Genomic DNA, 27,244 nt, shown 5'->3' with positions numbered 1-27,244 from the left:
GGCGGGCCCCCGGAGGTAACCCTGGCATATCAACAGAGACACATTGAGAACAGAGGATCACGATGTGCAGCAGGGCTCGGAGGTCTGTGTGACACTTCAGCCTCGATCTGCCAATCAACCGAGCTACCGAAAAGAACATGGAGCAGAAATATCGCACCAAAAAAACAAACACGTGTGCAGCAGAATATACACTCAAGAGGACCAGCAGCTGGTGATCAGGCAGAGCTTTTTAACTCATATCAGTCATCGCAACAGTAATATGTATTATGTGAGAGACATGTCTGACGAACCCGAAACTGCATTTCCACACACATTGTGCTATAAAGTGCACACAGATGCCTTGAAATAAAAAACAGTTCCTCGCATGATTAATTCAACTGAGTCACGACATAGAATTTTTCAACTGTGTTGCTTGCAGGAGCTTTTTTGAATTGTCAATGTCAACTTGTTACACTCCATTTCCTCCTTCAGTCACCTCGGTGGAGTGGGCGGATTGGAAGGTCTGGGGTGGAGTGGGCGGATTGGAAGGTCTGGACCCAGTCAACGTTAGTGCATCAACTGATGACACCACTGAACTTTCAAATATAACTTAGTGGGAGTTCACTCTAGGGATGTTCATTTTGAAAAATGTACATAATCGAAAATCGGGGAAAATTAACGATCAATTATCGATCATATTAATAATAATATTTTTTTAATATATATATATATTTTTTTTTTACAAAATGAATGCCTACGGCAGAAAATACGAAAGACAACGTGTTCTCCTCAATGAACTCTTTATTTCAATGTGTCTCCTCTCCAACACTCTGCTGTCCCTGGCGCATGCCGGTGTGAATTCCCCATGTTTAAAACAGTTTTGTTGGCACAAAGGCCCGTGCCCAGCCAGAAAACTAGAGACTATATGAAGCTCCACCTCACGTTAGTCGGCTGTGCAATGGAGTGGGGCGAGGAGGAACGAATTCCACCCAAACCTAGTCCGCAAAAAAATAATAACAAAATCGATAAGAAATCCACATGATCGATTCCATTCCTTAACGATCAATTATCGATTTTCGATAACTGATGAACATCCCTAGTTCACACCATACGCCAAGGCTACGCTGAAGCCACAAGTTTCATTTGGGGCTCCTTGTTAACACATTCACTGCCAGACGTTTTTTTTTTTATTGTAGTTAGCTTCTGCCAGAGGGTTTTTTTGAGGATTCTGGCTCATCTTTCAAGACCCGAGGATTCTTTCCTGCTAAGATTTTGTGAACACACAATATCTCAAAAGAACTACGGTAATAGAATGTGTGCTTTCTCTGTCTAAAAGAGTTAGTTTGTAGAGTTAGTAGTTATGTAAGCATTAGCAGTTGAATACAGCATGGTTTCAGCGTCAAAAAAATTATTCAGAGATAAACGGCTTTTTGTGAAATTCGATAGAACAGTCACTTTAACCATTCATTTTTGGCATCAGTAAGACTTCAGACATCTAAACAATAGTTTTGAACAGTAATTTCCTCCATAACAGCAGGAAACCCCCCTCTGCTTCCAACTCCTCCCTCCGTGTGTGTTCTCCTCCTGCCTCCCTGGCTCTCCAGCGGGCGTGTCACAACGAAGTTGCTGCTGCTGCTGTGCCTGTTTGCGCGGTGCCGCTGTTTGAGGAAGTCTGGGTGGACTCGCTCGTTTCGTGGAGTTTTGGTTGAGAGTTTTGATGAAGGTTTTGCGATTCTGGTCATATTTATGCTGCGTGTTTCAAAGTGTGCATCCAATCTATTCTTGGAACCCCCCACCGTTGCCACCGCTGTGCATCAGCGCGAAAGTGAAAGCGTTTTCGCCATCAATTTTACAGTATGAGAACGGCTTCCTCGCGGTTTTCCCTCCAGTTTTGGGTCGCCTCTTTCTACTGTGGAGAGACATGTCGACACTCAGTGGGTCGGTAAAATAGATTATACACATTCAATACCTCCAATTCTGGTGTAGGAGACGTAAAAGGGTTAGATCAACGTCCCACCGTCAAAAAAAAAAAATGTTTATGTAAGCCGAGATATCTCGTCCTTGGCACTCAACGGTTGGATTATGTAAGCCGAGATATCTCGTCCTTGGCACTCAACGTGTTAACAGGCGAGGCCGGTCACACCAGACGCGTGCTGCGTGCCACGCTGAAGCTGCGCTGGAGCGATCGTTCAGGATTCAGTTCTTTTTTCCAAGCGTGAAGCGTGAAGCTGCCAGGCATGAAGTCAATGGAAGCTGTGGGCGGGGTCAAGGCGTGCCGTGCGAGGCACTGAGGAAGAGAGAGCGCTTCTTGTGTGAGCGGCAGTGTTGGGGGTAACTGTAATCACACTACTTTTGTCGGTAACGAGTAGTGTAAGGCACTACTGTACGTAACTTGAGTAATCACATTACAGTTACTAATCAAACGCTTAACTCGTTACTTGCGTACTAGCAAGATAAGTATACGGAGAAAAGATCTCCGTTTTAATAGCAGATCCTGTTTCCCCTCAGACGGGTCACTAAACTGCACACCAGAATCACCCATGGTGCCAATATTTCAACTTTGTATTAGCATGCAGAACAGCACTATTAGTCGACACATAACTTATCAGATAACTAACATGATGCATATATAGAACAAGAAATCATTTTAACCTCCAAAACACATTGACAAACAAACAATTGACACAAAAACACGGTACCCCAGGGCATGCTGCGAACTCCGTCCACTTTCCTCTTCCACAGGTTAAATTTCCCAGAAGGCTTTGCATAACTTTTTACACTCTGTTTTACAATTAAATCAGGCTAAAAAGAGTTAGATAGAAATAATAATATGTATTTTAACACAACATGCAATTCTGGAATATCTGAATATTGGACAAAATAAAATGAAATGAAATGTAAATGTAAACCATAAGAGAAACCCACATACATCGATGGGGTCTGTAAATACCCCTCGCAAATACAACGTCTTATAGTGAAGTGGGCGCAGTGCAGTATGCTCCATAATAATCTGCCAGCAATCTGCCAAAAAGTCTTCTACAACAACTTTTTGTTGCGCGGAAGGACAAGAATGTGACACTGCAAACGTTGCCCTGGACAGAAGCAGCTAGCTACCGTACGACATCAAACCTCTCAAAGCATCTGCAGTGGAAACATGCTAACACAAAGCTGGTTGCAGAGCCAAGCTGAGTCGCCTGCCTCGACCCCAAGCAAGCAGCAAAAGCTTGCTTTTCACCAGGTAACACCAAAATCAGAGATGGACAGGCTTGTTGCCTCCTTGTACATGGTAGAGGAAATCTTGCCAGTTTCAACAGTAGAATGAAATCGCCATTTTTCAGAAACATATTGAGCAAAATACAGATGGCAGGGAATGGACAGCCACCATCAGACAGGAAAAGTTTTGCAACCTACCTTATTACGATAGAGATTTGTGCTAATATATGGGCATATGTAAGGTTTAATGTTGTATTGTTAACTGGCAAATTACGTGACAATGCATCTCAGGCGATGTTACGGAGTAACGCAAAAGTAATGTAACGAGTAGTGTAACGAATTACTTTCTCCATGGAGTAATCAAGTAAAGTAAGGCATTACTTTTTTTGAAAGTAATGTGTAATGTGTAATACATTACTTTTTTGAGTAACGGACACCAACTCTGGTGACCGGTTTAGCGTGAGCTCAGCTTCAGCGTGGCTTTAGCTTCAGCTCTGCTTCTGTTAAGCGCCTGGTGTGAACAAATGCTTAGGCTAAAGAGATGCTCAGCTTTGCTGATTTTATCACAGCACTGCAGGGCTTCAGCTTCCAATTTTCCAATTTGAAGTGGCACTTGTTGAACTCAATGAGATACTGGAGAACATGTATATATATATATATATATATATATATATATATATATATATATATATATATATATATATATATATATATACACATATTTAGGTGGGAGACTGCTGGTTTATGGCTCAGACACTTGTTTACTTGTGCCAAATTACCCCACTTAGTCTGTCTGTACTGCTTTAGAGTAATTGCAAAATGACACATAATCACAGAGCGGAATTCTATAGAGATACGTGAAAAACGCAAAGTTTATGGGTCACAGATGTTGAGAAGTTACTGCACACCAGGAAGCTTGACTACAATTGAGAAACGACTATATTTTGTATATAATCCTAATCTGTCACTTTTGGCACGCTGAAAGATGAGGACCCATCTTCAAAGAAGATCTGTTGCCTCTTTGTCACTCTGCCATTCCACAACCCAAGTAACAGGATTATGTAGCCAAAACATCTCAATTGTTCAGCACAAATTCTCTGCGATCTTGCAGTGGAAACCTTCTAAAATGACACTTAGTGATAGAATGATATGAGTGAGCTAATGGCGAGAAAAATGATTATTAACTGTTCTTACGACCGGAAAATAGCGAGCATGACATACCAAAAACTGACTGCAGAGCAGGGTGAGGTTGATGTTAGCAACTGCACAGCAGATGCCTGTAGCAGCAGGTTGTCTCCCAGGAGCATGTACGGCCAAATCAATATCATAGGCCACAAGCTGCGAATTCACATCAGGAATTCCCAGAGCACAACATAGATAAACAACACTAATTAACCTTAGCTGCAAGATAAACACTTGCCCAGAAATAGAGTCTAGATGTGCTTGAATCATAACAATAACCATTTTAATGAATTCCTTGCGTCACCATTATATGGAAATTTCTTTTCATTTGTCTCTGCATGTTGTTTACTTCAAAAGTTATGCTATTTTCACATTTTTCTTTTTCTGGTTCGCGATAGGTGTAATAAGTAAGGGATAATCAACGACTAGGTGTGCATTATATACGATTTTAATGCACGCCGTGGAGGCAAATAACCACCCGACGCCGCAGGTGGAGGTTGGTTGCCTCCGCGAAGTGCATTCAAATCCTATAATGCACACCTAGGAGTTGATTATCCTGCTTATACCATGGTCATTTGCCAGCAATATAAAATAAAAGCATTTGTGAATTTTTGGTGCAAGGTTAGCAATCAAAATCTTAACTTTTTCGCTAGGCATATAGCCTACTTCCGCATCAAACCCCTCGCTAACTCTGTTTACCTAGCAACACTTGGGGAACCGACTAATACCTGGAACAAGCGTAACCATCCCGTCAGCTTCTCATGCAATGGAAACGTTGTTTGCTGTTCCAGTAAACAGGACGAACCTTGGATACGAGCTGGTATGGTGCAGGGAAGCTAGTCCACTCAGGTCATAGAAGCTGAGATAGCGAGTTGAATAACGTTACTGTGCTGCTTGATTAAACAGCTGTGCAGGTTGGGGAGCGGATGAATTTACACACATGTGATTAGACTTGAGCCGGACTACGTGTGCATTATACGGTTTTAATGCACACCTGCCGGCCAATCAGAGACGAGTATTCACCCAGACCATGGTATAAAGGGTTATAAATGAACCCCATGGGGGATTATTTCAGCCTGTTGGCAGAATCTTAAAATAGACACTTCAAGGATGAAGGGGGGGGGAAAGTGGCACACAAAAAAAACACCCAATGCACGTGGACCTATCTTTCCATCTAGACTTGCCTCTGGCCATGGCCATCGCCGGGTAGAGGCATAAAAAGTGCACCCATGGTGCATCGTCTCCAGAGTCTCCACCCTAGAAATCGAGCGCAGCGTGCAAAATTTCTAGTTATTACTATTATTATTATTGCTACTACATAAATTATTTATTTTTACTTTATTTACTTATTTTATCGATTTATTTTTGTTGACATATTTATTGTATATATGAGTTTGATTACCATGATTTGAATTTGTTGACCTTGCTTTGGTATGTACCTTTGTATTTCATGCCAATACAGCACCTTGAATTGAATTGACAGAGAAAGAGGGAGAAAAGGAGGGAAGCTGTGTAACAAAGGCTCCAAGTGAGCTATGAACCAGGCCTTGGCCGACTGAGGCAACAGGTCTTTGTTATGTAAAACCCACTCAAAGTATTTGAAGGTAGGCTACATTTCTCGGTCGTATTTTTTTTGCGTCGTTGTGAAGACGGCATTGGTGGTGATAAATGAAGAATGCGCATATTATGACGCTTTCGACGGACGCAGATCACACCACAAACCTCTTTTGCTGTGGCGCATATTCTCACCTTGGCTTTTTACAGCTCTTTTTTGATCATACATGTGTGGTTTCGTCTTTTTCCAACAGTGTGAGGACACCTCTTTTCTCTTTATCCATGGACTAAGGTGAAATATGTAGGCCTTCAAATACTATACATACCGGTATACATATAAAGAAAAATTACATACAGAATTGATATTTCATGCAGTTGGAACAGAAGCCAAATGCATGTGTTTGACAGTTACTAGTCTTTGGGGGGTAAAACAGGACTGATGGTTTCCCTCTGTTGCTACGTGCCGTATGGTCGTACCGTAGTCACTGCAGCATACTACACCCTACCTGCTTCTCCCTCCAGAGCAAGACCCCCTCCTCAATCAGTTGCTGTTTGAGTCGCAGCCCCTCGTCCAAGGTCCTCATCTGGCCCTCTACATCTGCTCTCTCCCTCTGTCCCAGATTCCTGACAGAGAGAGAGAGAGAGCGAGAAAGAGAGAGGGGGGGGGGGGAGGGGGAGAGAGAGAGAGAGGGGGGGGGAGATAGAGAGAAAGGGAGAGGAGGCACAGTCCCATCATTACTGAGAAAACGTCGCCCACCCCTCCTATGGTCTTTTGAGATGGCACAATCCAATTTTTAAGGACCCGCGATGCGCCGGGAATCCAAATGGGAAAATAGAAGAGTAAATATGACGGGGGTGGATGCTCTGTGGCTGAACTAAATTGTTTTCGAAGTCTGGCAAACACAATAACAGTGTGGACTTTGTGAAATCCTAACGAGATATACTCTGCTCGTATGTGGTTTCGAGGCAGATATGGCACGGAACGAAGTAATAGAGGCCCATCCACAAATGGGTTATTGTATTAGAAGTTGGCTTTACACGGGCGAGTACATTTTCAGCATGGCACTGTAGTATGGCCAACCTTTTGACATGCGGCTGAGTGAAGCCTGTAAATGTGACCCTCTGCAGTTTGAGTTCATATAAACATTACATTTCTGAAAAAAGACAAGCGTGGACTGTTTACAGACCTGCCATTTATAGAATATGTAATTTACAGCAAGAAAACAATCCCACGGAAGCACAATTCTCCAAGCCACAACAGCAAGGGACTAATGAGTGGACAATTTAGTGTTAGAACTTTCACTGTCGATGCGGTGTGATGGGAAAAGAAAAGGGTAATGGGGTGGTGAGTCAGATTCTCTTTATCCAGGATAAACTCTTCGCAACACGTCTCTGATGGATATACATTACAGAGAAGGGCTGCGTGCCAGTGGGGAGGCTCAGGAACCAACGTACTGGGCAGTGGGCAACAGTAGGTTTTTTTTATCATAGTGACTGCATGCCCCCTGGTGGTACAATGAATGCATCACTGCCACATGGGTCCAGGCAGCACTACTACAGCACTAGTACAGCAGGTATGTATGCACTGTTGCTATACACAGTGATGATAAAACATAAGATTAATAACTTAGGATAAACCAGAAAATATATATATTTTTAATTGAACTAGCCAAGTTTCAAGTTTATTTGCCATTCCCATACAAATGCATTAGAATTCTTGATCATGATCCTCCTGTCAATCAGGCAAAAAACACATAAGAGGCTTTTTTAAGGGCATATTTTGTTGATATTTCCTTATATTTTCTGCACTGCGGTTTGGGTGAATACTTGATTCAGATTCAGATTCTTTACCCACACATGGCCCTTGAAGTCTCTGGTGAAAATGCACAAATCTGACAATTTGAGGGATCCCCAAGTCAAAGTCTTCCCATGTCATTTTTCAAGCATTCAATCTCAGCCGTGACTCAACTGACCTGCACGTGTTCTGGCAGCGAGCATGGCTGTTGTACTCATCTGAAGCATCGCAGCAATCTGACAAGAGGGACACAACAGACCAATGCTTTTACACACCCAGACAGAGACGCACCACATCGCAACATCAAAGAAAGTGAGCAAATATCTCTTTATTCTGAATATCTAGCATTCCATCCATATATACAGTATATATATATATGTGTGTGTGTGTGTGTGTGTGTGTGTGTGTGTGTGTGTGTGTGTGTGTGTGTGTGTGTGTGTGCGTGCGTGCGTGCGTGTGTGTGTGTGTGTGTGTGTGTGTGTGTGCGTGCGTGTTATAACTGATTTGTGTGTTAGCATGGTCCTATAGACCAAAGTACTATTAGATCATGTGATTGTGGAAAAAATAAATGCTTATTGCTAATGACAACAGCCTATTAATGTGGAAAGTATACAGTGTATACTGGCCGATAACATCTGTGCATTTGTGTGAAACTAATCAAAGTGGAGAATAGTGCAGAACAGATGCTGCTGATCTTTGTCTGGCCCACATGAGACCAAATTGGGTCACATGTGGCCCATGAACTAAAGTGAGTTTGACAGCCCTGATCTAGACTAGTCAGTTTTGACTAGTCAAGAACAGATCCTGACGTCTGCACGAGATCTCTCTCTGGTTTGGAGAAGGTCTCTTGAGATCAACCACTTACAGGATCAGCTACATGGTGTTTTATAATTGCTCGGATCTGGTTTTGGCTCAGATGCTTCAGCCGGGAGTGAGTGGTGGTCACGGTGTGAAAACTCCTCAATTACCCAGAGCCCCATTTGGCGACCAGTGGAAGAGGAGCGTTGGAGCCCAGCAAAAGGAAGTCAATGAAAATCTCTCAGCGAACCGTCGAGGAGGAAAAGCGACCGCTCCGTTAGCTATTATTAAGTGGCTCCATTCAAAGCAAGGTAGGCATGAGAAGACAAGCGGGAGACATGAGGGAAGGGAGCAGAGGGCTGTAAGAACTCCTCCTCTATCTCTCTTCACTCCTCTCTGTCATTTCTGTTGCCGTCTACGAGAGCGCCGTGACAGAGAGGAGCTGTCGACAGCTCAATGTGTTGATTTGATCCAAAGTGGGGTAGGATGTAGGAGAGGACGGGGAAGGTGGGGCTGCACACACCCATCTAATTTGGCTCGAGTGTGGCAGGTCTCACAGTCACAAGACAGAGTGGAGAAAGAGTGTGGCAGGTCTCACAAGACAGAGTGGAGAAAGAGTGTGGTAGGTCTCACCAGACAGACTGGAGAAAGAGTGTGGCAGGTCTCACAAGACAGAGTGGAGAAAGAGTGTGGCAGGTCTCACCAGACAGAGTGGAGAAAGAGTGTGGCAGGTCTCACCAGACAGACTGGAGAAAGAGTGTGGTAGGTCTCACCAGACAGACTGGAGAAAGAGTGTGGTAGGTCTCACCAGACAGACTGGAGAAAGAGTGTGGTAGGTCTCACCAGACAGACTGGAGAAAGAGTGTGGTAGGTCTCACCAGACAGACTGGAGAAAGAGTGTGGTAGGTCTCACCAGACAGAGTGGAGAAAGAGTGTGGCAGGTCTCACCAGACAGACTGGAGAAAGAGTGTGGCAGGTCTCACCAGACAGACTGGAGAAAGAGTGTGGTAGGTCTCACCAGACAGACTGGAGAAAGAGTGTGGTAGGTCTCACCAGACAGACTGGAGAAAGAGTGTGGTAGGTCTCACCAGACAGACTGGAGAAAGAGTGTGGCAGGTCTCACCAGACAGACTGGAGAAAGAGTGTGACAGGTCTCACCAGACAGACTGGAGAAAGAGTGTGGCAGGTCTCACCAGACAGACTGGAGAAAGAGTGTGGCAGGTCTCACAAGACAGAGTGGAGAAAGAGTGTGGCAGATCTCACAAGACAGAGTGGAGAAAGAGTGTGGCAGGTCTCACAAGACAGAGTGGAGAAAGAGTGTGGCAGGTCTCACAAGACAGAGTGGAGAAAGAGTGTGCCAGGTCTCACAGTCACAAGACAGAGTGGAGAAAGAGTGTGGCAGGTCTCACAGTCACAAGACAGAGTGGAGAAAGAGTGTGGCAGGTCTCACAAGACAGAGTGGAGAAAGAGTGTGGCAGGTCTCACAGTCACAAGACAGAGTGGAGAAAGAGTGTGGCAGGTCTCACAAGACAGAGTGGAGAAAGAGTGTGGCAGGTCTCACAAGACAGAGTGGAGAAAGAGTGTGGCAGGTCTCACAAGACAGAGTGGAGAAAGAGTGTGGCAGGTCTCACAGTCACAAGACAGAGTGGCAGGTCTCACCAGACAGAGTGGAGAAAGGACTTGAGAGAAAGAGCAGAATGTTGTTCAAGGGAAATTGAGCGAGGAGAGTGAGCGTGCACGAGAGTGAGTGTGCACGAGAGTGAGCGTGCACGAGAGTGAGCGTGCATGAGAGTGAGCGTGCACGTGTGAGCGTGCGCATGCGAGCGTGTTTGTCGTGTGTGAGAGAGTAGTTTTGTTTGCTGTGTCTACCTCTTCATCTTGTTTGTTTTGTTTGTACTACTGCCGTTTGACTACAACAACTTCCAACATGTCCGCCTTGTGACTACATGTCAAATATGTATTCTAGCAGTGGGTATAACATCTTAAGTGCTCTGCATACTTCAGTGGCTCACCCACTGTAGCGAAAAGAAGCGCTTCTGCTCTTGTGGAATCATTGAAAATCAGTATAATAATCCTTGTAATATTATGCTTATGTGGTGCATAATTGTAACAATTTAATTTCATTCACATGATACTTCCCCGAGTGATTTGTGAAGCATAATGCATAGAGATGGGAGATCAGTATTGGGATATCAGTATCGGGTACCAATACTGACGTAATTCACATATCGGATATTGGACTGACGTCGCCGATCCACGTTCCGATCCAGATTCTATTCATAACTTGCGGTGGACCATGAACCCACCGTGACATGACATGAAACACTGCTAGTAAGTAGTAGTAGTGAGCTAGTAATGTTAGCAGTTAGCTAACTCAACAACAAATTTTCACATTGAGAGGAAACAATGGGGTAAATTTATGATTTATGGGCTTTTCCAAATGTTTTGGAAATAAAGAAATGCATTACTTTTTCAAATTGACAGTTACATGTTATCGGCCATAGCAGCAATTTTAATATCAGTTATCGGTATCTGCGCATTCCTACACTTTACCAAATTCAGTAAAGTGGCAGGGGTGTTTAATTGTCGGTTTGTTGGAATGCTATCAGAGAGGAGGAGAGGGAGGGAGAGAGACTGAGGGAGAGAGAGAGAGAGGGGGCTAGAGACTGAGGGAGACAGCCTCCAATAGAGCAGGCAAGGCCACACAGCAGCCGAGCTGCGGGCAAGGCCGCGCAGTGGCCGAGCTGCGAATGCAAGCTGCAGGGCCAGCTTGGCGAGCTGCAGGATGGGCGAGGCCCCGCAGCGGCCGAGGTAGCTAGCCCAAGGAAGCGGGCGGGCCTAGGAATCGAGCGCGCTGGCGCCCGAGATGCCTAGTTTTAATCAATTTGAGTGGATCAATTGTTTTGGAAATATCTAATGGCCTTTATTAATTGATTAATTTAATATTGTGGAATATTATGATACAGGTAACTAATGCTACAAGATAATTGATTACCAAACCAAATACTAAATGATGTCACAGTCAGCTATAAGGTGGAGGCTGCAGCTCCTTGGGGGAGTTGCCAAGACCTCTGGTATCGGAATCAGTATCGGTATCAGCAGATGTCCAAATTCAGGTATCGGAATCGGCTCGGAACTGGGGAAAAAGTGCATCGGTGCATCTCTAATAATTCATAGCGTATTGTCATTTTGACTAAAACCTCACAAACACCTTTGAAATAAATTGCTTTAAAACAACATATCTTTCCACTGGCTTCTTTGATCACTATTACACCTATACATTTTCTGCTAGATTAATGTGTTCTTCACAGAGGATCATTATGACACTTGGCAATATTTGCCCGCAATATTTATCGCTGCCCAGCCTTGAAGCAGAAAACATTGCATTTCCACTGCCTCCATTCAAAAGGTTCTCAAGAGGTTATTATTGTATTCTAATATAATGCAATAAAGACGACCGTACCACAGATGCCATCGTTGACTCGTGAAGACTGGATGTAGTGTGGGCGGAAGCCCAGGTTAGTGCAGTAGAACCGGCCACCAGGACAGGCTGCAGTGCCTACAGAGGGTGGAGAGCAGAGGTCAGGACAGGCTGCAGTGCCTACAGAGGGCAAAGGGCAGAGGTCAGGACAGGCTGCAGTGCCTACAGAGGGTGGAGAGCAGAGGTCAGGACAGGCTGCAGTGCCTACAGAGGGTGGAGAGCAGAGGTCAGGACAGGTTGCAGTGCCTACAGAGGGCAAAGGGCAGAGGTCAGGACAGGCTGCAGTGCCTACAGAGGGTGGAGAGCAGAGGTCAGGACAGGCTGCAGTGCCTACAGAGGGCAAAGGGCAGAGGTCAGGACAGGCTGCAGTGCCTACAGAGGTCAGGACAGGCTGCAGTGCCTACAGAGTGTGGAGATTAGAGGTCAGGACAGACTGCAGTGCCTACAGAGTGTGGAGAGCAGAGGTCAGGACAGGCTGCAGGGCCTACATAGGGCAAAGAGCAGAGGTCGCTGTTGCATGATATCTGTAATGCATAAAACAAATGTGAAAAAACTATTTGTGATACAGCTCCATACATGGGCAACATGGATGCACTGCCTATGTTGCCCTTAGGGCAATGCCATGTAATCACACATAAATGCCTGTTTGCCTGCCTGTCATTTTTAAATAAATGACCACATTTTCTGAATCTTTCAATGGACCAATGCAAGGATTAAAGCCTATTGAAGCCTATGATCGTTTTCTGGTTCCCATCTGTTCTGATAAGGACACTTTCCATTTCAGACCTGTATTTTATTTTTCTTCATATAGAGAGCCAAAGTGACCGCCTACTTCCTGCTTCAGCTACGAACCAGCCGTAAAAAAAAGAAATCTGAATGGTGGTGAACGGCGAGAGACGATACTTTTTTGATCCCGTTTGAATTGTGCCATGAAGTCCACATGTACATTTTTCCAATTTAAAAGATAAGTTTGCATTAGAGCTGCACAATATATCGTTTCAGCATCGTCATCGCAATGTGCGCATGCGCAATAGTCACATCGCAGGACGTGCAATGTCAAAGAACAAGGCAAATTAACTCAAACACGTCAGGCTATAACTTTATTGCTGCTTGATACTCAGCACTTAACACACTAGCATCCTGCCAATCACTCTGCCTGCAGCTAAAAACACTTGCTACTACGTCACATCCATGCAGGTTACCCACTACCTTCTTAAAGGGACAAGGCTTGATGAGTTAATAAAGTCATTTGGTGAAAATTCCTGTATTTTTCCATATCGCAATATATATCGCAGAAACCAAATATATTGCAATATCTGTTTTTTCCAATATCGTGCAGCCCTAGTTTGCATGTCAAGAAAGTTGCAGTTTGTTGTACAATAAATGTATTCGAATAGCGAGGAAAAACGAATGCGCAAAGCCAAATAACGTAGCTTACTACTTTGGTTACCAAATAAATCTAGAAAAAGTAAATATAGAAATGAGTGAAAAAGACAAGAGAAGATGGGAAAGAGCAGCTCTGGCAGGACTGCCTGGGGGAGGGCAAGTCTCAGATCACGTGACGAATCGACGTCCCCCGATAGGCGTTGACGTGTGGTAGTAACGTCGATGTGTCGATGAGTCGATGCAACCCCTAGTGCGTGCGTAGGTTTATATGATGAATACTGAAGAATAAAAAAGCAGCGATGGACACAGTATGCTAACATGACCAGACTCTGTCTTTATCGCCCATGGACACACTTGTTCTTTACCTGGCTCATCAGAACCGTCTTCACAATCACAGTAGTCATCGTTCACCCGCTCAAAGGGGATCATTTTAGAGCCGTCGATGCACAGGAAGGTCTTCCTCTCTCTGTAGAACCGCTTGTCTGTTACAGAGAGAAGACATTACAGATTGATACATGCTGACGGCCTTGAACTGCAGTTACAGGTGCAACCTAACAGACTCAGAGGCAGAACTACAACAATAACAACAATATATTGCACTGTAAAATTCCATATACAATATTTACAGTGATTTTCAACTTTTTTCATATCGAGGATCCATAATTTACCACACATTGGAGCCACGTAATCCCCATTTGATGAGGTTTTCTCTCTCTTTTTTATGTTAGTTATGATTTTTGTACAGTATTCCATGTCCGTTCCATTTTAGGCAGAGATAACAGAGAAACTATGATCAAAATAGTCATTCTACATTATAATGTATTGTAGGTGGACCCCCTGGAACCCTCTGAAGGACCTCTGGTGGTCCCCGGACCCCACGTTGAGAACCACTGTGCTATAATGTTGGCAGCTCTATAAATATTTATTTTTGGATGTAAGCCCAGAACAGTGTCACTTACTTCATCATGCTGCCTGCTGGATTTCAGACACTGCAATGAAATGTTGGTGAAACTATGGGGCTGGCATTATGCCCTCTACAGGTCAATGTACTTAAAGCTATTCAACTCCAAGTAAAACAACCACCATAACTTACAGTGTTAACTAACGTTACCCTACAACCAACAGCAACAATATACTTCAAAAATAAAATAAAAAACCCTCACTTCATGTTGACTGTGGAGCTGTTAACTTACAACATCCAGGCAGGGTTACAACACGTATAGCATTCAGACATGTAACTGTTTACAGAGATATTGACATCATTAGTTAGCCTATAGGACACTTACAGGACATCGATATTCCTCTTATTTTCCGCGACTCAACGCAAACAGACCAAAAGACAGCGGCGATAACAATGTGGCAACGCATGTCAGAGCGCAGGCCTTGAAAACATTTAGCTATACACCTGCTGCCACACAAAAGATGCTCATGTTCACATCAGTCTGTCTTCACTTCAACCTCCAACACTGAGTGTCAGTGTACTTCCTGAAACACACGGTCACGTGACGCAACCGAGGCTTCCCGTTGGTTGTCGTGCGAGCCCCTGTGATTTCTACGACCAATCCAGTAGCGAGGATGTGGCTTTTGGGTCTGTATGGAGAAATAGCTTCACAAAAGTTTATATTATACTTGAAATCATGCTATATCTATTATCGTTTATTCAAAATTGAAAGAAAACGCAGCTGGTGTCCTAAGCTGTTACATGTAGTCTAAACATTTGCCTAATTTTTCGATTTCTGGAGGAGGTGTAGAATTCACATGTGATCAGATTTGTATTAAACACAACATGGCATATATAGGGCATCATAGCACAGCAAGCAACCACAATATTATTTCAAATACATCAAATGTGAGTTGCCAACAGACATCATGAACACCAGGGTCATATCTGGAATTTAGCAAGCAAACAGAAGGGGGAGTGGATGGGTTACCATGGTTACCTGTGAAGAGTAAACCCATAACCACTAACTTGGTAGCCCTGTGTTGCAGGCTTTTGCACCAACAAAATGTATCTGAATGTATTACAAATTAATGCTGATGTCAGGTGTGGTAGGCCCAGACTATAAATTGTTGTCATTTGCATAGGGTAAATTGATTGACTATACAGGCAAGAATGTGTATAAACTGCTACTGAAATGCACTCTGTCTCATGCCTTCTGGTTCTGCCCTTCACTGACAGGATTCTGGGCCAAAATATTTGACTGGTAGGCCTACTCTAAGGCCTACAAAATAACCCTGCAGCTGGAGGCAGAACTCGCCATCTTCAGCTGCTCGGAGACCTCTTTGGGCTTCCCCACAGCTGTGCAACAGTCTCTAACGTTGGGGACAACTGTTGCCAAAAAAAAGAGATCTTGAAAGAATGGAAGTCCCCTTCTTCACCTTCTTTCCAATTGTGGTTGACGGACATGATCTCTGTTATAAGGATGGAGAGGCTCAGATCCCTGAGAACCAACTCATTTGGAAAGTTTCTAACTGTTTGGGAATTGGGACCCGTTACTAGCCTACCTTGACGAGGTTGGGGGTGATGGGTGACTTGCCCAGCTGGTTCCTATTGCGCCTCGTGTGGGACCCCATGCACAACATCTCTTACAAGCACATAAGCACCCTATATGGATGGTAGCACATTATAATAACTGTTAATATTATATATATGTTTTTCTTTGTTTTCCTTTCCTGTGTCTGAGCTTGTCTGTTTGTTTTGTTCATATATTGATCAAATTGAAAATAAAATATATATAAAAAACTGCTACTGAAATGCATCATATAGGCCTCAAATAGATAGACCTAAACAGAACAAAAACAAAAAAGATGAAGCTCGATATGTTAGGCAATTGTGAGTTACTGAACAAATTGAACAAATGAAAGGACCTGAAGATAATCCTCACCATTTCATATTCTTAGAAAGCTTCTTAGAAAGATGATGGTCTGCAGTTCCTCCAAACCCCCTGGCTGTATTGTAACTATTTAGGTAAGCTAGAGAGTGGAGCTTGCTTGAATAGCACTGTTTGTATAAGAAAATGTTTGCACAAAAGTAAGTCAGACTCAAAAATGTTTCACTCGCTGTCAAAAGGCTTTGAACCAACTGAGGAAGTCCATAAATTAGTTTGGCGAGGAGATGTTAATGTAAACTAGATTAGAACATGGGCTAGCCCCAGTCTCAAGGGCCAACCTTCTTTTATTATATGGTAAATGGACTGCACATTTTATATAGTCTATCGACTACCTAAAGTGCTTTTCAGCCAAACTCCTCTCTACAGAACTGTTGGCTTAACTGCCAAATAATTATTGTGATTAATGTAATTGTATTGTTATATTTTTCGCCCATGTTTATGACATTGTGATTTCCATTCATTTTTCTCAAGTCAAATTGAGAGACTTATTTTCATTTTATTAAAAAGTAGTCAGAGTAAGGAGTTGGAGAGTTACAAATTACATCTAAAGTATTACTTTAATATGGCAATATAAAATACATACTAATCAGACTACAGTAGATGTTTACTTTTAGATAGACAGATATATACTGTAGATAGATAGATAGATAGATAGATAGATAGATAGATAGATAGATAGATAGATAGATAGATAGATAGATACTGTATTTGCAAAGTAGGCGCTATCCTTCTATTCTGTTGTGTAATTTTGATAAACTAAGGCAAACTCATATAGAAGGTAGGCCTATACATGGAACAAAGATAAACCAAGAACACCATTTGATAGCTTTATTAATAGTAAACAATCTTTACAAAATGTACATTTTCAAATATATAGCTTACTGAAAAAAGATAAAATTGCCAAACTTCAATGGCATTATGCAGTGATTTTTTTTGGCATTATGCAGTGAATCAACAGTTTTCAGGCACTTAGAAGGATTTTTAAAGACAATTCTGAAAGCTATTAAAATTAGCTATTATTTTTCATGGTTGAGACGTGTGTAGAGTCCTGTGTTGCATAGTGACTCCTTGCTCTGGAGGTAGGAAAGGTCTCGGATCATGCCCGGGAAAGAGTACGAGTCCAGGGGCGGGCGCAGTGGAAACACCGGCATCAGTCCGGATGTCACATACGGTGACATAAAACTTGTCATGCCACCACTCGCCGAAGAGTAGGACAGCCGCAAGGGATTGATACCGAAGCGAGGGTTGAGGCCGTACAGGCTGTCCCCGGGCATCAGTGTGGTGTGGAGAGGGGAGAAGGCAGACTTGGACCCCAAAGGGCCCAGTGCGCCTGGAGGCCTGAGCGCACTGGTGTGCCCGGACAGAGACAGGGCCAAACCGTCAGAGTCAATCTTTTTCTCTTTGGAGGTAAGCATGAGTTCAATAGCTTTCACAATGTCACCTTTGCACATTCTCACCACGGACTCCAGGGTGTCCCGTTTCTGATGGGGGAAGATCTTGGCCATGACGTCGGTGGGGTTCCGACCAAGGGTTGGGTATTCCTTGGGTTTCTCCGACTCGCTCCCCGACTCCGGATCCGAGGAGGACAACGACCTCTGCGGGCTCTCTGTGTGGTCTGACCGCTGGTCAAAGCCTGGGGACGGACTGGCGCTGTCAGCACTGGCGCTGTCCTTGCTTGGGGACAGCTCCTTCTTGTCACTTGGAGAGGCCAGGCGTGCGGCGTGAGGCGCGAAGAGAGGTCGACCAATGAAACTGTTGTAAAAGTTGTACTTGCTCAATGTATCATCTGAAATGGAGATAGAAGAAAATGAGATGGTTTTAAATCAGCGTTGCTCATCCCTGCACGCTCATGTCAGCATTCAGTGTGTGCGTAAAATGCGTAAAATTACGCATAAATGCATAGAAAAGTAAACACAATTTTTATTGTATATATTTTATGCAATGCAAATACCATAATTGACTGCACAAACAGAATAACATACCAGCTGTATATCCTAGGCTATATATCACCCAGTGATGTAGTGGTAATAAATAGCTAATGGAGATGTCGCCCATTCAGTGATTACTAGCATAAAACATCACAACTAATATAAACAAAATAAAATTAGATTTTCAGAAAAGCATTTATCTATAACTAGGCTATATTTATAGATTTATACAATGATGTGGTATGGAATTAAATTACGCCATCAGTTATAAAAGGTTGTCTCCAATATATATTTTGAAAAAAGTTATTATGGTGCCTTTACTCTCCACCACATCCCAGATTTCACCATCTCGATCTCAACTCACCATCTTTTTGGCTTTCTGTTCCGAAAACATCAACACTGCGAACTGCTGGGGTGTTACTGGTAGCTGCTGGTATCCCAGGCCCTATGGGGGACGCCAGAGGGACCCCGGGTTCGTCTCCACTGCCCGAGCCGGGGTAGAGGAACCGCAGCTCTCGGGCCTCGCTCTCCTCCTGTGCCTGTTGCCTCCGCAGCGCCACCTGCGCGGCCATCACTCTCTGCCTCTCCGCTATCAGTGTGCACTTGGCGCACACGCAGTCTCTCCAGCGGCAAAAGCGCTTGTGGCCTTTGAGCGCGGACACCACGCCGTGGTTCCTGCATCTGGCGCACTTCGGGGTGCGGGGGTAACCTCTCTCCAGCGCGGGGTTGCAAGCCCGCAGGAAGAGATGCGGAGGGCGCAGGAGGGAAGGGGGCACCTGCAAGCCCCCGACCGACAGCGGGTTGACGGTGTGCCCGGCCAGGCCAAGCGGTCTGATCCTGCCGTCCATTGCTTTTTGGGATGCGCACAACGTCTCCGTCCAGTGCAGATGATCAAGTGCAGTCACTCAGGTTAAATCGGCCTTCTCTCGGTGACTGGAATCTCTCTACTGCTGCTGGCACCGAACTACTGCGCTTTAAGTGTCTCGTCTCCAGGTGGCTTGACATGAAATACAACACCATGGCCACACCCCTTTCCGCTCCAACCTAAATACCCTATCATGTTTATTTGAGTCCTGGATTAAATTTGGTCTAATCTGACAGAGCCTAGATTAAGAAATGTCAATTTTCAGACCTGTCCATACATTGTATGGCAGGCTAATTTCAAATGGTTAGAATTAGTTCTATAGGAAATGGCATTCAAACTATTGCACTGAGCCTTTTAGGACCAATCAGGGGCGTAAATAGACAGTGCAGGTGGTGCGGCCCCTGGGGTGGAGGGGCCTGTGGCGAGAGCAGGCAAATTTGAGGCAATGCCTCAAATTGTAACCCAGAAATATGCCTGTGTTCAAATAAGAACACACATCAGATTTAAAGTGGTGCCATTTGCAATATGCCCTCGAAAGACAAATCCATCTCTGTCATGGTTTTCTTCTCTTCTTCTTCTTCTTCTTCTTTAAAATAGTCTGTAGCAATCGATAACAACATGATGTGCTTTTTCAGAATCAACATTAAACATGTTAAAGTCGGCAGTCATTTCAGAACCACAGTGAAATAGACAGGTCCTATGCCCTCAGGTGCTGATGCTTGTTTTCACGTTTAAATACTTTGATTGTCTGTTACCGGATGTCAGAGCGCTATCCATGGTTCTGATGGCTTGCTCTATTCCCTGTATAGCCTAAGTAACTGCTATAATTCAACTCTAAAATCCAACACATGTTGGTAAAAAAAAATATAGACTATAGATGTGTATAGTGTGTGTGTGTGTGTGTGTGTGTGTGTGTGTTGCTTGCGTAACCTGCACTTGCAGCAACCCATGTTAGGGGCTTGCCCAGGGGTGGAGCGGGATTTGATCCACCGACCTCCCGCTTCCAAGGCGCACACGCTAACCACTACACCAAGAGAGCTAGCTCCCTTGGTGGAGCTGATTAACGGGCCTTTATACTGTACAGGGCTCGCTACTACTCGGGACTCATGAGGCCTCACAATCATTTTGGTTACACTTGCATGTGTGTACTACGTAATTAGCGTGTACTAAAGCACATCAAAATTGCTTGCACTGGGGCCCATCATGACGACATTGCGCCACTGGGACCAATGCCATCCTTCACCCTCCAAACTGTGGACTTTGTTGAATTGGATATGTTCCCAAGGAACTCAACTAACCTATTTCAAAATGGCAACAAAAGCAATGCCTCAGGTCAGCTAGACACAACACCTCCCCTTGGTTGCCCTATTGAGCAATGCATATTCGCTATTAAGAGGTTCACAACAATGGCCCTATAGCCACAAAAGGAACAGGTAATTAGCTACCTGGTTATTCTGTTGAACAAATTACCTCAACAAAAGACCCATCTGTCAACAAACAACCAGTGAGATCGCTGGATAACTAATCACAGCTTGTCACATGTTTCATTCATTTCTCTCCATTCAAACAGGATCCAGTTACATGCAACACCTTGCCTTAGTGTTATTACATGAACATAATGTGACAAACACAATGGCAGTCACCAGGGGCGACAGAAACAAACCTAAAACAATGTTAGCTTGACATGCGCGTATGCATGTGAACATAATCATGCTTTTTTTTCAACAGTTAGCAACTTGCTGTCATTAAGTAGGCTATATGGTAGTGTATTTTTAAGGACTTTGTTTATTGCACTTTGTGTATGTGCACACATACATGCCTGTGTACTGTATGCATATAGGCTATACATGCACTGCGAGTACCCATACATTGCATAATGGGCAAACACAAGCAGACACTTTGAAATAAAATGTTAATAATGGTAATAAGCTAAAGCGAAATAGCTTTTAGACATCTCATAATCATCTGTAGATGTAAGAGCTCAGGCATCAGTGGCCTCTTTGTGGTCTCCCTGTAGTTTTCGTTCAACTCCCTCTGAATAATACATGTGGGTTAAAGAGGCATAGGATGGAAGCACTCAACCCCCTGGTGGCGTTTTGCCGAGATAATGATCCGCCCCAAGGGTATCTATAAGGAAGGAATGCTACAGCTGCTGAAGTCAGGAACATTTCTTATGGTATAATTTCATGCAAACACTTCTATTATTAGTCGCCCTATGCTCACAGACTGGTGGGTGCTGCAACTTGCTGATAAAAGGCGATTGTTTTTTTATTCCAATCAAAACGTTGAAATTAGGGGTGATTTCTACACACGGTGGCTCAGTGGGTAGCATTGTTGCCTCACAGCAAGAAGGTCCCGGGTTCAAACCCCTGGTCCGTCCCAGGTCCTTTCTGTGTGGAGTTTGCATGTTCTCCCCGTGTTCGTGTGGGTTTCCTCCGGGTGCTCCGGTTTCCTCCCACCATCAAAGACATGTATGTTAGGGTTAAGACTCCTGTCAGTGCCCCTGACCAAGGCACTGGTAAAAGAACTGGAGTTGGTCTCCGGGCGCTGCACTGCGGCTGCCCACTGCTCCTAGTTCTAGGAAGTGTAATAGAAAAGTCGATAATGATCAACAATCAATTAATAAGCGATCAATCAATAATTTACTATCACAGAAGGTTCCTAGTAGAGGATGGGTCAAATGCAGAGGATGAATTTCCCCATGGGGATAAATAAATAAATAAATAACTTATTCCCTGTTTCCACATCTCCCCTCCTCTTTTTGCTCCCTCCATCTATCCCGCCACCTCTCTCCATTTGCATCTCTGCCTTGCATGGATGCTCACTCCATCAGTCGCTAAGGGATGGATCTTATCAGCAGCATACCTGTGGGCATCTGCTGTGCTTGGGGAGCTGCACATGCACACATGCAAACATGCACACACGCACACACGCACACACGCACACACGCACACACGCACACACGCACACACGCACACATGCACACACGCACACGCAGACACATACAATCACATTCCCAAAGACACACATTTCTTCAATGGCAATGCTGATGTGTGCTGGCGTTCGTGGTGAACAAAAGCATCCAGATAATCATTTGTACAGGAGGGGCTTTGAGAAAGAGCGGAGATGCTATTTGCAGAAAGATGTTCCAGAAGGATTGGGCCTTGATAGGGGCTGCTAGAGAGACACACTCCATCTGTACAGTATAGCGCTGATGTGAAGATCATCTGAAATGCAACCGTCAACATGGACAGCACGAGCCAAAAAAAACAACGCTGATGCAGATGCACGTCGTTGTGCCGATGCACACATGCAGCTTTTTTATCATTTCATCCATTGTGAAGTGGAATTTGAGGTTGGGCTTTTGCGGCTGGCAGGCTGCACCGCAGGCACATTTCAGCTGCTCACACCTGCCTTTCAGTTTATATAGACCAGGTAGGGCCTCCTCAAGCATGGAGGGTGCGGTTCGGAGCACCAGGGTGTCAAAGTCCCGTCCCGTGTGTTGGTGAGCTGTTGGAAAAGGCTTCATTTCAGTCAATTACCCAGACGAGGAAAAGGGGGAGAAAAAGCATTTTGCATCTGTGAAATGAATGATGGATCAAAGCTGTCAGCGTATCGCCTTTACGCACCGTGTGTCGCTCATACATGTTGTTTTGGGAGTTATTGGTAATCAACTTATTCTGTCGTTTCAGTATGAGGACCTGTTGAAGCTGTAGTGTTGTATTAAAATAATTGACTTAGTTACCGCCACTTCTTGGGTCTCTGTGGGATATAAAACTACCAGGAGTCTTGACTAGTCCAGTTCAAAATGTCTTATTGATAAGAATATAATACAGGACTCCTTCAAGTATAACATACAGTACAAACCTCTGAATTATATAAAACATGAGTCCAGTAGGCTACACTGCAGTTTGGGACTAAAAAAGGATGATGACTGCTTTCACACTGATACTCTTTTAGTCATTTTGCAGCCTCACTCCTGAGCACTGAGCAGACTGGAGGCATTATCTGGCATAAGTGCAGCTATAGAGTAGATATTGGTAGACAGTGTCTTAATTGTGTTCTTAACAGATCTGCCCGTGTCAGATATGGTGTTTCATCACGGCCATGTGCCTCCTAGGACTGGGCTTTATCTGCCCCGCTCCTTATCTGAAGCAAGGTGGCTGCTATAATCTACTCACAAATCTCACAAAACCTGATTACGTCCCCCACTGTCAGAGGGATGGAGAGAGAGGGAGAGAGAGAGAGAGGGGGGGGGGGCAGAAGAGGTGAGGGAGGGCAGAGAGGAAGAGAAACTGTCATTAACTCATAGGCCTGCTTTTGGAGTCTTCGTAGTCTGTGAAAACGCCATTCTGCACGGAGATTGAACTCAGATCATAATGTACTGAAACACTGTCCCCTTAAATGCCCAAATGCCTCTGTAGCCTAATTGTAAAATGTGGTTATTGGGTTGCAACTGCAAATCCTCTAATCCAGTGGTTCTCAAAGTGGGGTCCCGGGACCCCCAGGGGGTCCTTGAAGGGGTTCCAGGGAGCGAAAAGGGAAAATATTTATTTTCACTATACCATCCATAAGTGACACAATGACAGAATCTATGACTATTTTGGTCATGGGTTTCATACAATTTCTGTATTAAAATGTCTAAAAGCAAAAATATTTTTATCAGATGGGGGACCCTGGGACAAAATCTTATCAAATGGGGGTCCGTGGTCTAATTTGTGTTAGTTTAGGGGTCCTTGATGTGAAAAAGTTTGAGAACCACTGCTCTCATCCACAATGGATGAAACCCATACAGTTACCAACTCTGAATCACGGACACTGAGGAAATTGTCACGTGACGCATATTTGACGACATGGCAGCATTTCGACGCTCATAACATGACGTGTTCAAGACCGCTGTATTGTTCTGAAACGACACTCGAATTACTGCAAATTACCCCCTCCTTCAACACGTGAAGGGTCTCGATCGGCCTTTGTGTGTTTGCTTTCTCACCAATGTAACTGCGCACCTTTGTCTTTCAAGTGCCACATATAGTGGCCTCCACTTCAGCCTGCCGACTGGGTGAACGGCCACCAGTGGAGGCCATCGGGTTCTTTGGGGTTGTGATAAAGTCGAGCTCTGATCTGATGTTTAGTAATGTTACTTTTCCCTGTATATGAATCTAAAGTGTTTCTCCACCTCTGTGCTTTTATGATGACGCACTTCACTTTACTACAGAGCTTTTAAGATGTTTCCTGCCGCTGCTGTGCCTGTGCTGACTAACGCCTGCAGCGTAAGTTTGCCAGCAATATATGGACAGACAGGTAGTTTTGAGGTGAAACTCATTGCAATGAAATTGAATAGTAGACTGGTTGCAAAATGTCACTTTCTGAAAGAAAAGAAAACCAGTCAAAAGTTTGGACACACCTGATATACACTATTATGTTTTTCATGATCTTAAAGCCATTTTGATCTAAAGGCTTATGCTTTAATATTTTAAATGTGTTTTAAACTAAAATAATAGTGAAGTTGATGCCTAAATTCTCTCCAAAGCATTTGATTTGATTTGATTTTGTTTATTCATACACACACAAGAAATTTCACAATACAATAGCATTAGCTTCATATACAACAATGATGCAGTGTGTACGAAAGGGTACCCCAAGGAAGCTACTAAAAGCTTATTAGAGGGGGCCCACAAATAAAGCAAGAAATTAAATGTCCAGAGGGTAGGGTATTGGTCATATACCCACCAGAACCAAAGACATAACCGGCAGACACAACAGTAAACAAGACAAAACAATAAAACAATAACAATCCCAAATATTATATTTACATATATATATTATATTATATACAACACGTATACATATATATACATATACAATATACATATATAACACATATACATACAACATACCATATTATATTCATATATATTATACCATATTATATACTATTATATATACATATACCATATTATACCATATTTATATACAATATCATACATTATTATCATACCATACCTATGTGCATTTAACGTTCTATACTTACGATTAAACATAATTTGACAGTAGACATTTTTTTAACTTTTTCTTGAAAGAGGAGACAGAATATGACATTTTTAATGATACATCAAGCTCATTCCAAATTTGTGGACCTCTACACACAACACTGAAACTAGTACATTTTAGTTTTCGTTTTTTCCCACGGATTAGGTACTTTTCTCTAGAATGGAATAACATTATTGTTATTTGCCTTTCCATCATTATTTCCATTATTTGCCTTTCCATCAAGGCAAAGGGCGGCTACTTCTAAATCTAAAATATAAGAAAGTTTTGATTTGTTTAACACTTTTTTGGTCACTGCATAATTCCATTTGTGTACTTTCATAGTTTTGATATGCTATTATCCTAAATTGTGGGAAATGATTCATGGCATGAAATTAAAATAAATAATGTTACTTAGGATACTAGTATACGGAACCTATGTGGTTGACAAATAACAATAATGTTATTCCATTCTTCTTTTAGGCCTATGGATGGATGAAAGTTCAGCAGAGACAAGCGTCCATATTCCAGTGGGGCACACACCTGTGCATCTGAATACACGGGACAATAGATTTTGTTCCAACTCCTCGCCTCTCCTTGGGACTCTATATTCTGCTATCTCTTGTCATCTTCTCGTCCCCTATTCAATATTCCTCCTCCATTCGCTATCTCCTCCTCTCACACCTTTATTGGTGGTCTGTGACTGGTAGGTATCCATCAGGGCCCCTTACTTAGCCCGGCAATGCCTCAGTGCCAGGGAACAATGGTGGGCCAAAGACAGCAAAGTGTGTGTGTGTGTGTACGTGTGTGTGTGTGTGTGTGTGTGTGTGTGTGTGTGTGTGTGTGTGTGTGTGTGTGTGTGTGTGTGTGTGTGTGTGTGTGTGAGTGTGTACGTGTGTGTGTGTGTGTGTGTGTGTGTGTGTACGTGCGTGTGTGTGTGTGTGTGTGTGTGTGTGTGTATGTGTGTGTACACACAATTGATTCATGCATATTACATCTGCATCAACACATTTTATCATTTGCATCTATGCGAAAACGTATGCTCACGTCTCTCTAGTGGTCTGAGTCCGTATTGGTTCTGTGTGCGTGCATGTGCGTGCGTGTGCGTGTGTTTGTCTGTGTGTGTCATATGCCGATGATGTGCCTGTGTGTCTGTGGGATAGGGAACATTAGTAGCTTGAAAGGTTCTGGTCAGGTGCCAGTGAATGCAAAGCGGGCTGTCTAAACAGGTTAGGATTGAACCCTGCGAGTCGGCCCGCTCGGCTCTCACCCCAGCTACGCTATTTGTTTCCCGTCCGAGAAGCCTCTTTGTTTAACGATACACTTACAAGGAGAGCTTTGCAGCTTAACAATGCATAACTTAGTGGCAGATGAGCAAAAACCCCTGCGAAGGATTTGAAGAGTCGGGTTTCTAAGTGTGTGTGTTTTCTCATCAAACGTGACACTTGAGCGAGGGCTAAAGAAGGTATTAACCTGAAGAAAAGAAGGTAAAGGAGGTAAGAAGGTAAAGAAGGTATTGACCTGAAGAAAAGAAGGTAAAGGAGGTGAGAAGGTAAAGAAGGTATTGACCGGGAACCGGACGTGCCAACGATAGATGCAGTGTGAGGGAAAGAGTCCTAGCGCTTTGGAAATATCAATGAGCACTTTCAAATCTATACGGCTGACAGGGGCCACTGAGGCTTGAGGGAACATGTCACAAGTGACGGCTAGGGATTATTTTCAAGGTTATGAAAATGTGTGTTCAGATGTATGGCAGCTTTCTGTTATGGTTCAATGTATGTGGTCAAAAGTTATGCATATAATGACAGGGTAAAAAGCCATTTTTAAGAGGAGCTATTAACAGTCGATTTATTGCATTGATTAGTCTATTTTGATGACCACTTAATTGACCTGTCACTCAAACTCTCAAGCGCAGCCTCTACACATCACAAAAGGCATGTGCTGAAACGGAGATGCTCGCTCCTCGCCTTTCTCACGTACAAACAGACAAACGGACAGACCTCCAAAGTGTTGTTTACTGGGCTTTGAGTGAAAGGAAATCTCATCACGCCAATGGGAGGGGATTTCGGGTGAGTTTCTATTTGCTTAAGAGATTTCCTCCAGCTGTGATGCTCTCCACCGCATGCACTTTCGGATCAGATT

The 27,244-nt window shown here is 43.7% G+C and overlaps 2 protein-coding genes across 3 annotated transcripts in view; both read right to left on the bottom strand.

Annotated features, from left to right (window-relative positions):
* Nucleotides 1-14,834, bottom strand: part of LOC310779111 (glucosidase 2 subunit beta-like) — a 188,214-nt gene extending 173,380 nt beyond the window's left edge. For both annotated transcript variants that reach the window (XM_083639610.1, XM_083639611.1), the window contains exons 1-5: nt 14,675-14,834; nt 13,754-13,870; nt 11,985-12,080; nt 7,902-7,959; nt 6,435-6,552 (exon numbers count right to left, since the gene is read on the bottom strand). In XM_083639610.1, the coding sequence (XP_083495736.1) occupies nt 6,435-6,552; nt 7,902-7,959; nt 11,985-12,080; nt 13,754-13,870; nt 14,675-14,756 (471 nt within the window). In that variant the 5' untranslated portion in view covers nt 14,757-14,834. The remainder of the gene's footprint in view (nt 1-6,434; nt 6,553-7,901; nt 7,960-11,984; nt 12,081-13,753; nt 13,871-14,674) is intronic.
* A 2,127-nt stretch (nt 14,835-16,961) lies between these two features.
* LOC310779238 (doublesex- and mab-3-related transcription factor A1-like) lies at nt 16,962-19,137 on the bottom strand. The gene is made up of 2 exons (XM_083639751.1): nt 18,572-19,137; nt 16,962-18,065 (listed from the first exon to the last, which is right to left on the bottom strand). Exons 1-2 carry the CDS (start codon nt 19,053-19,055, stop codon nt 17,296-17,298), a joined length of 1,254 nt encoding a protein of 417 aa, XP_083495877.1. The 5' UTR covers nt 19,056-19,137; the 3' UTR covers nt 16,962-17,295.
* Between the last annotated feature and the right edge of the window lie 8,107 nt (nt 19,138-27,244).

This window comes from Poromitra crassiceps, assembly GCF_964638095.1.
Source record: "Poromitra crassiceps genome assembly, chromosome: 7".
NCBI lineage: Eukaryota > Metazoa > Chordata > Actinopteri > Beryciformes > Melamphaidae > Poromitra > Poromitra crassiceps.
Note: the sequence above shows the minus strand (reverse complement) of the source record. Positions and strands in the feature narration are given on the sequence as shown.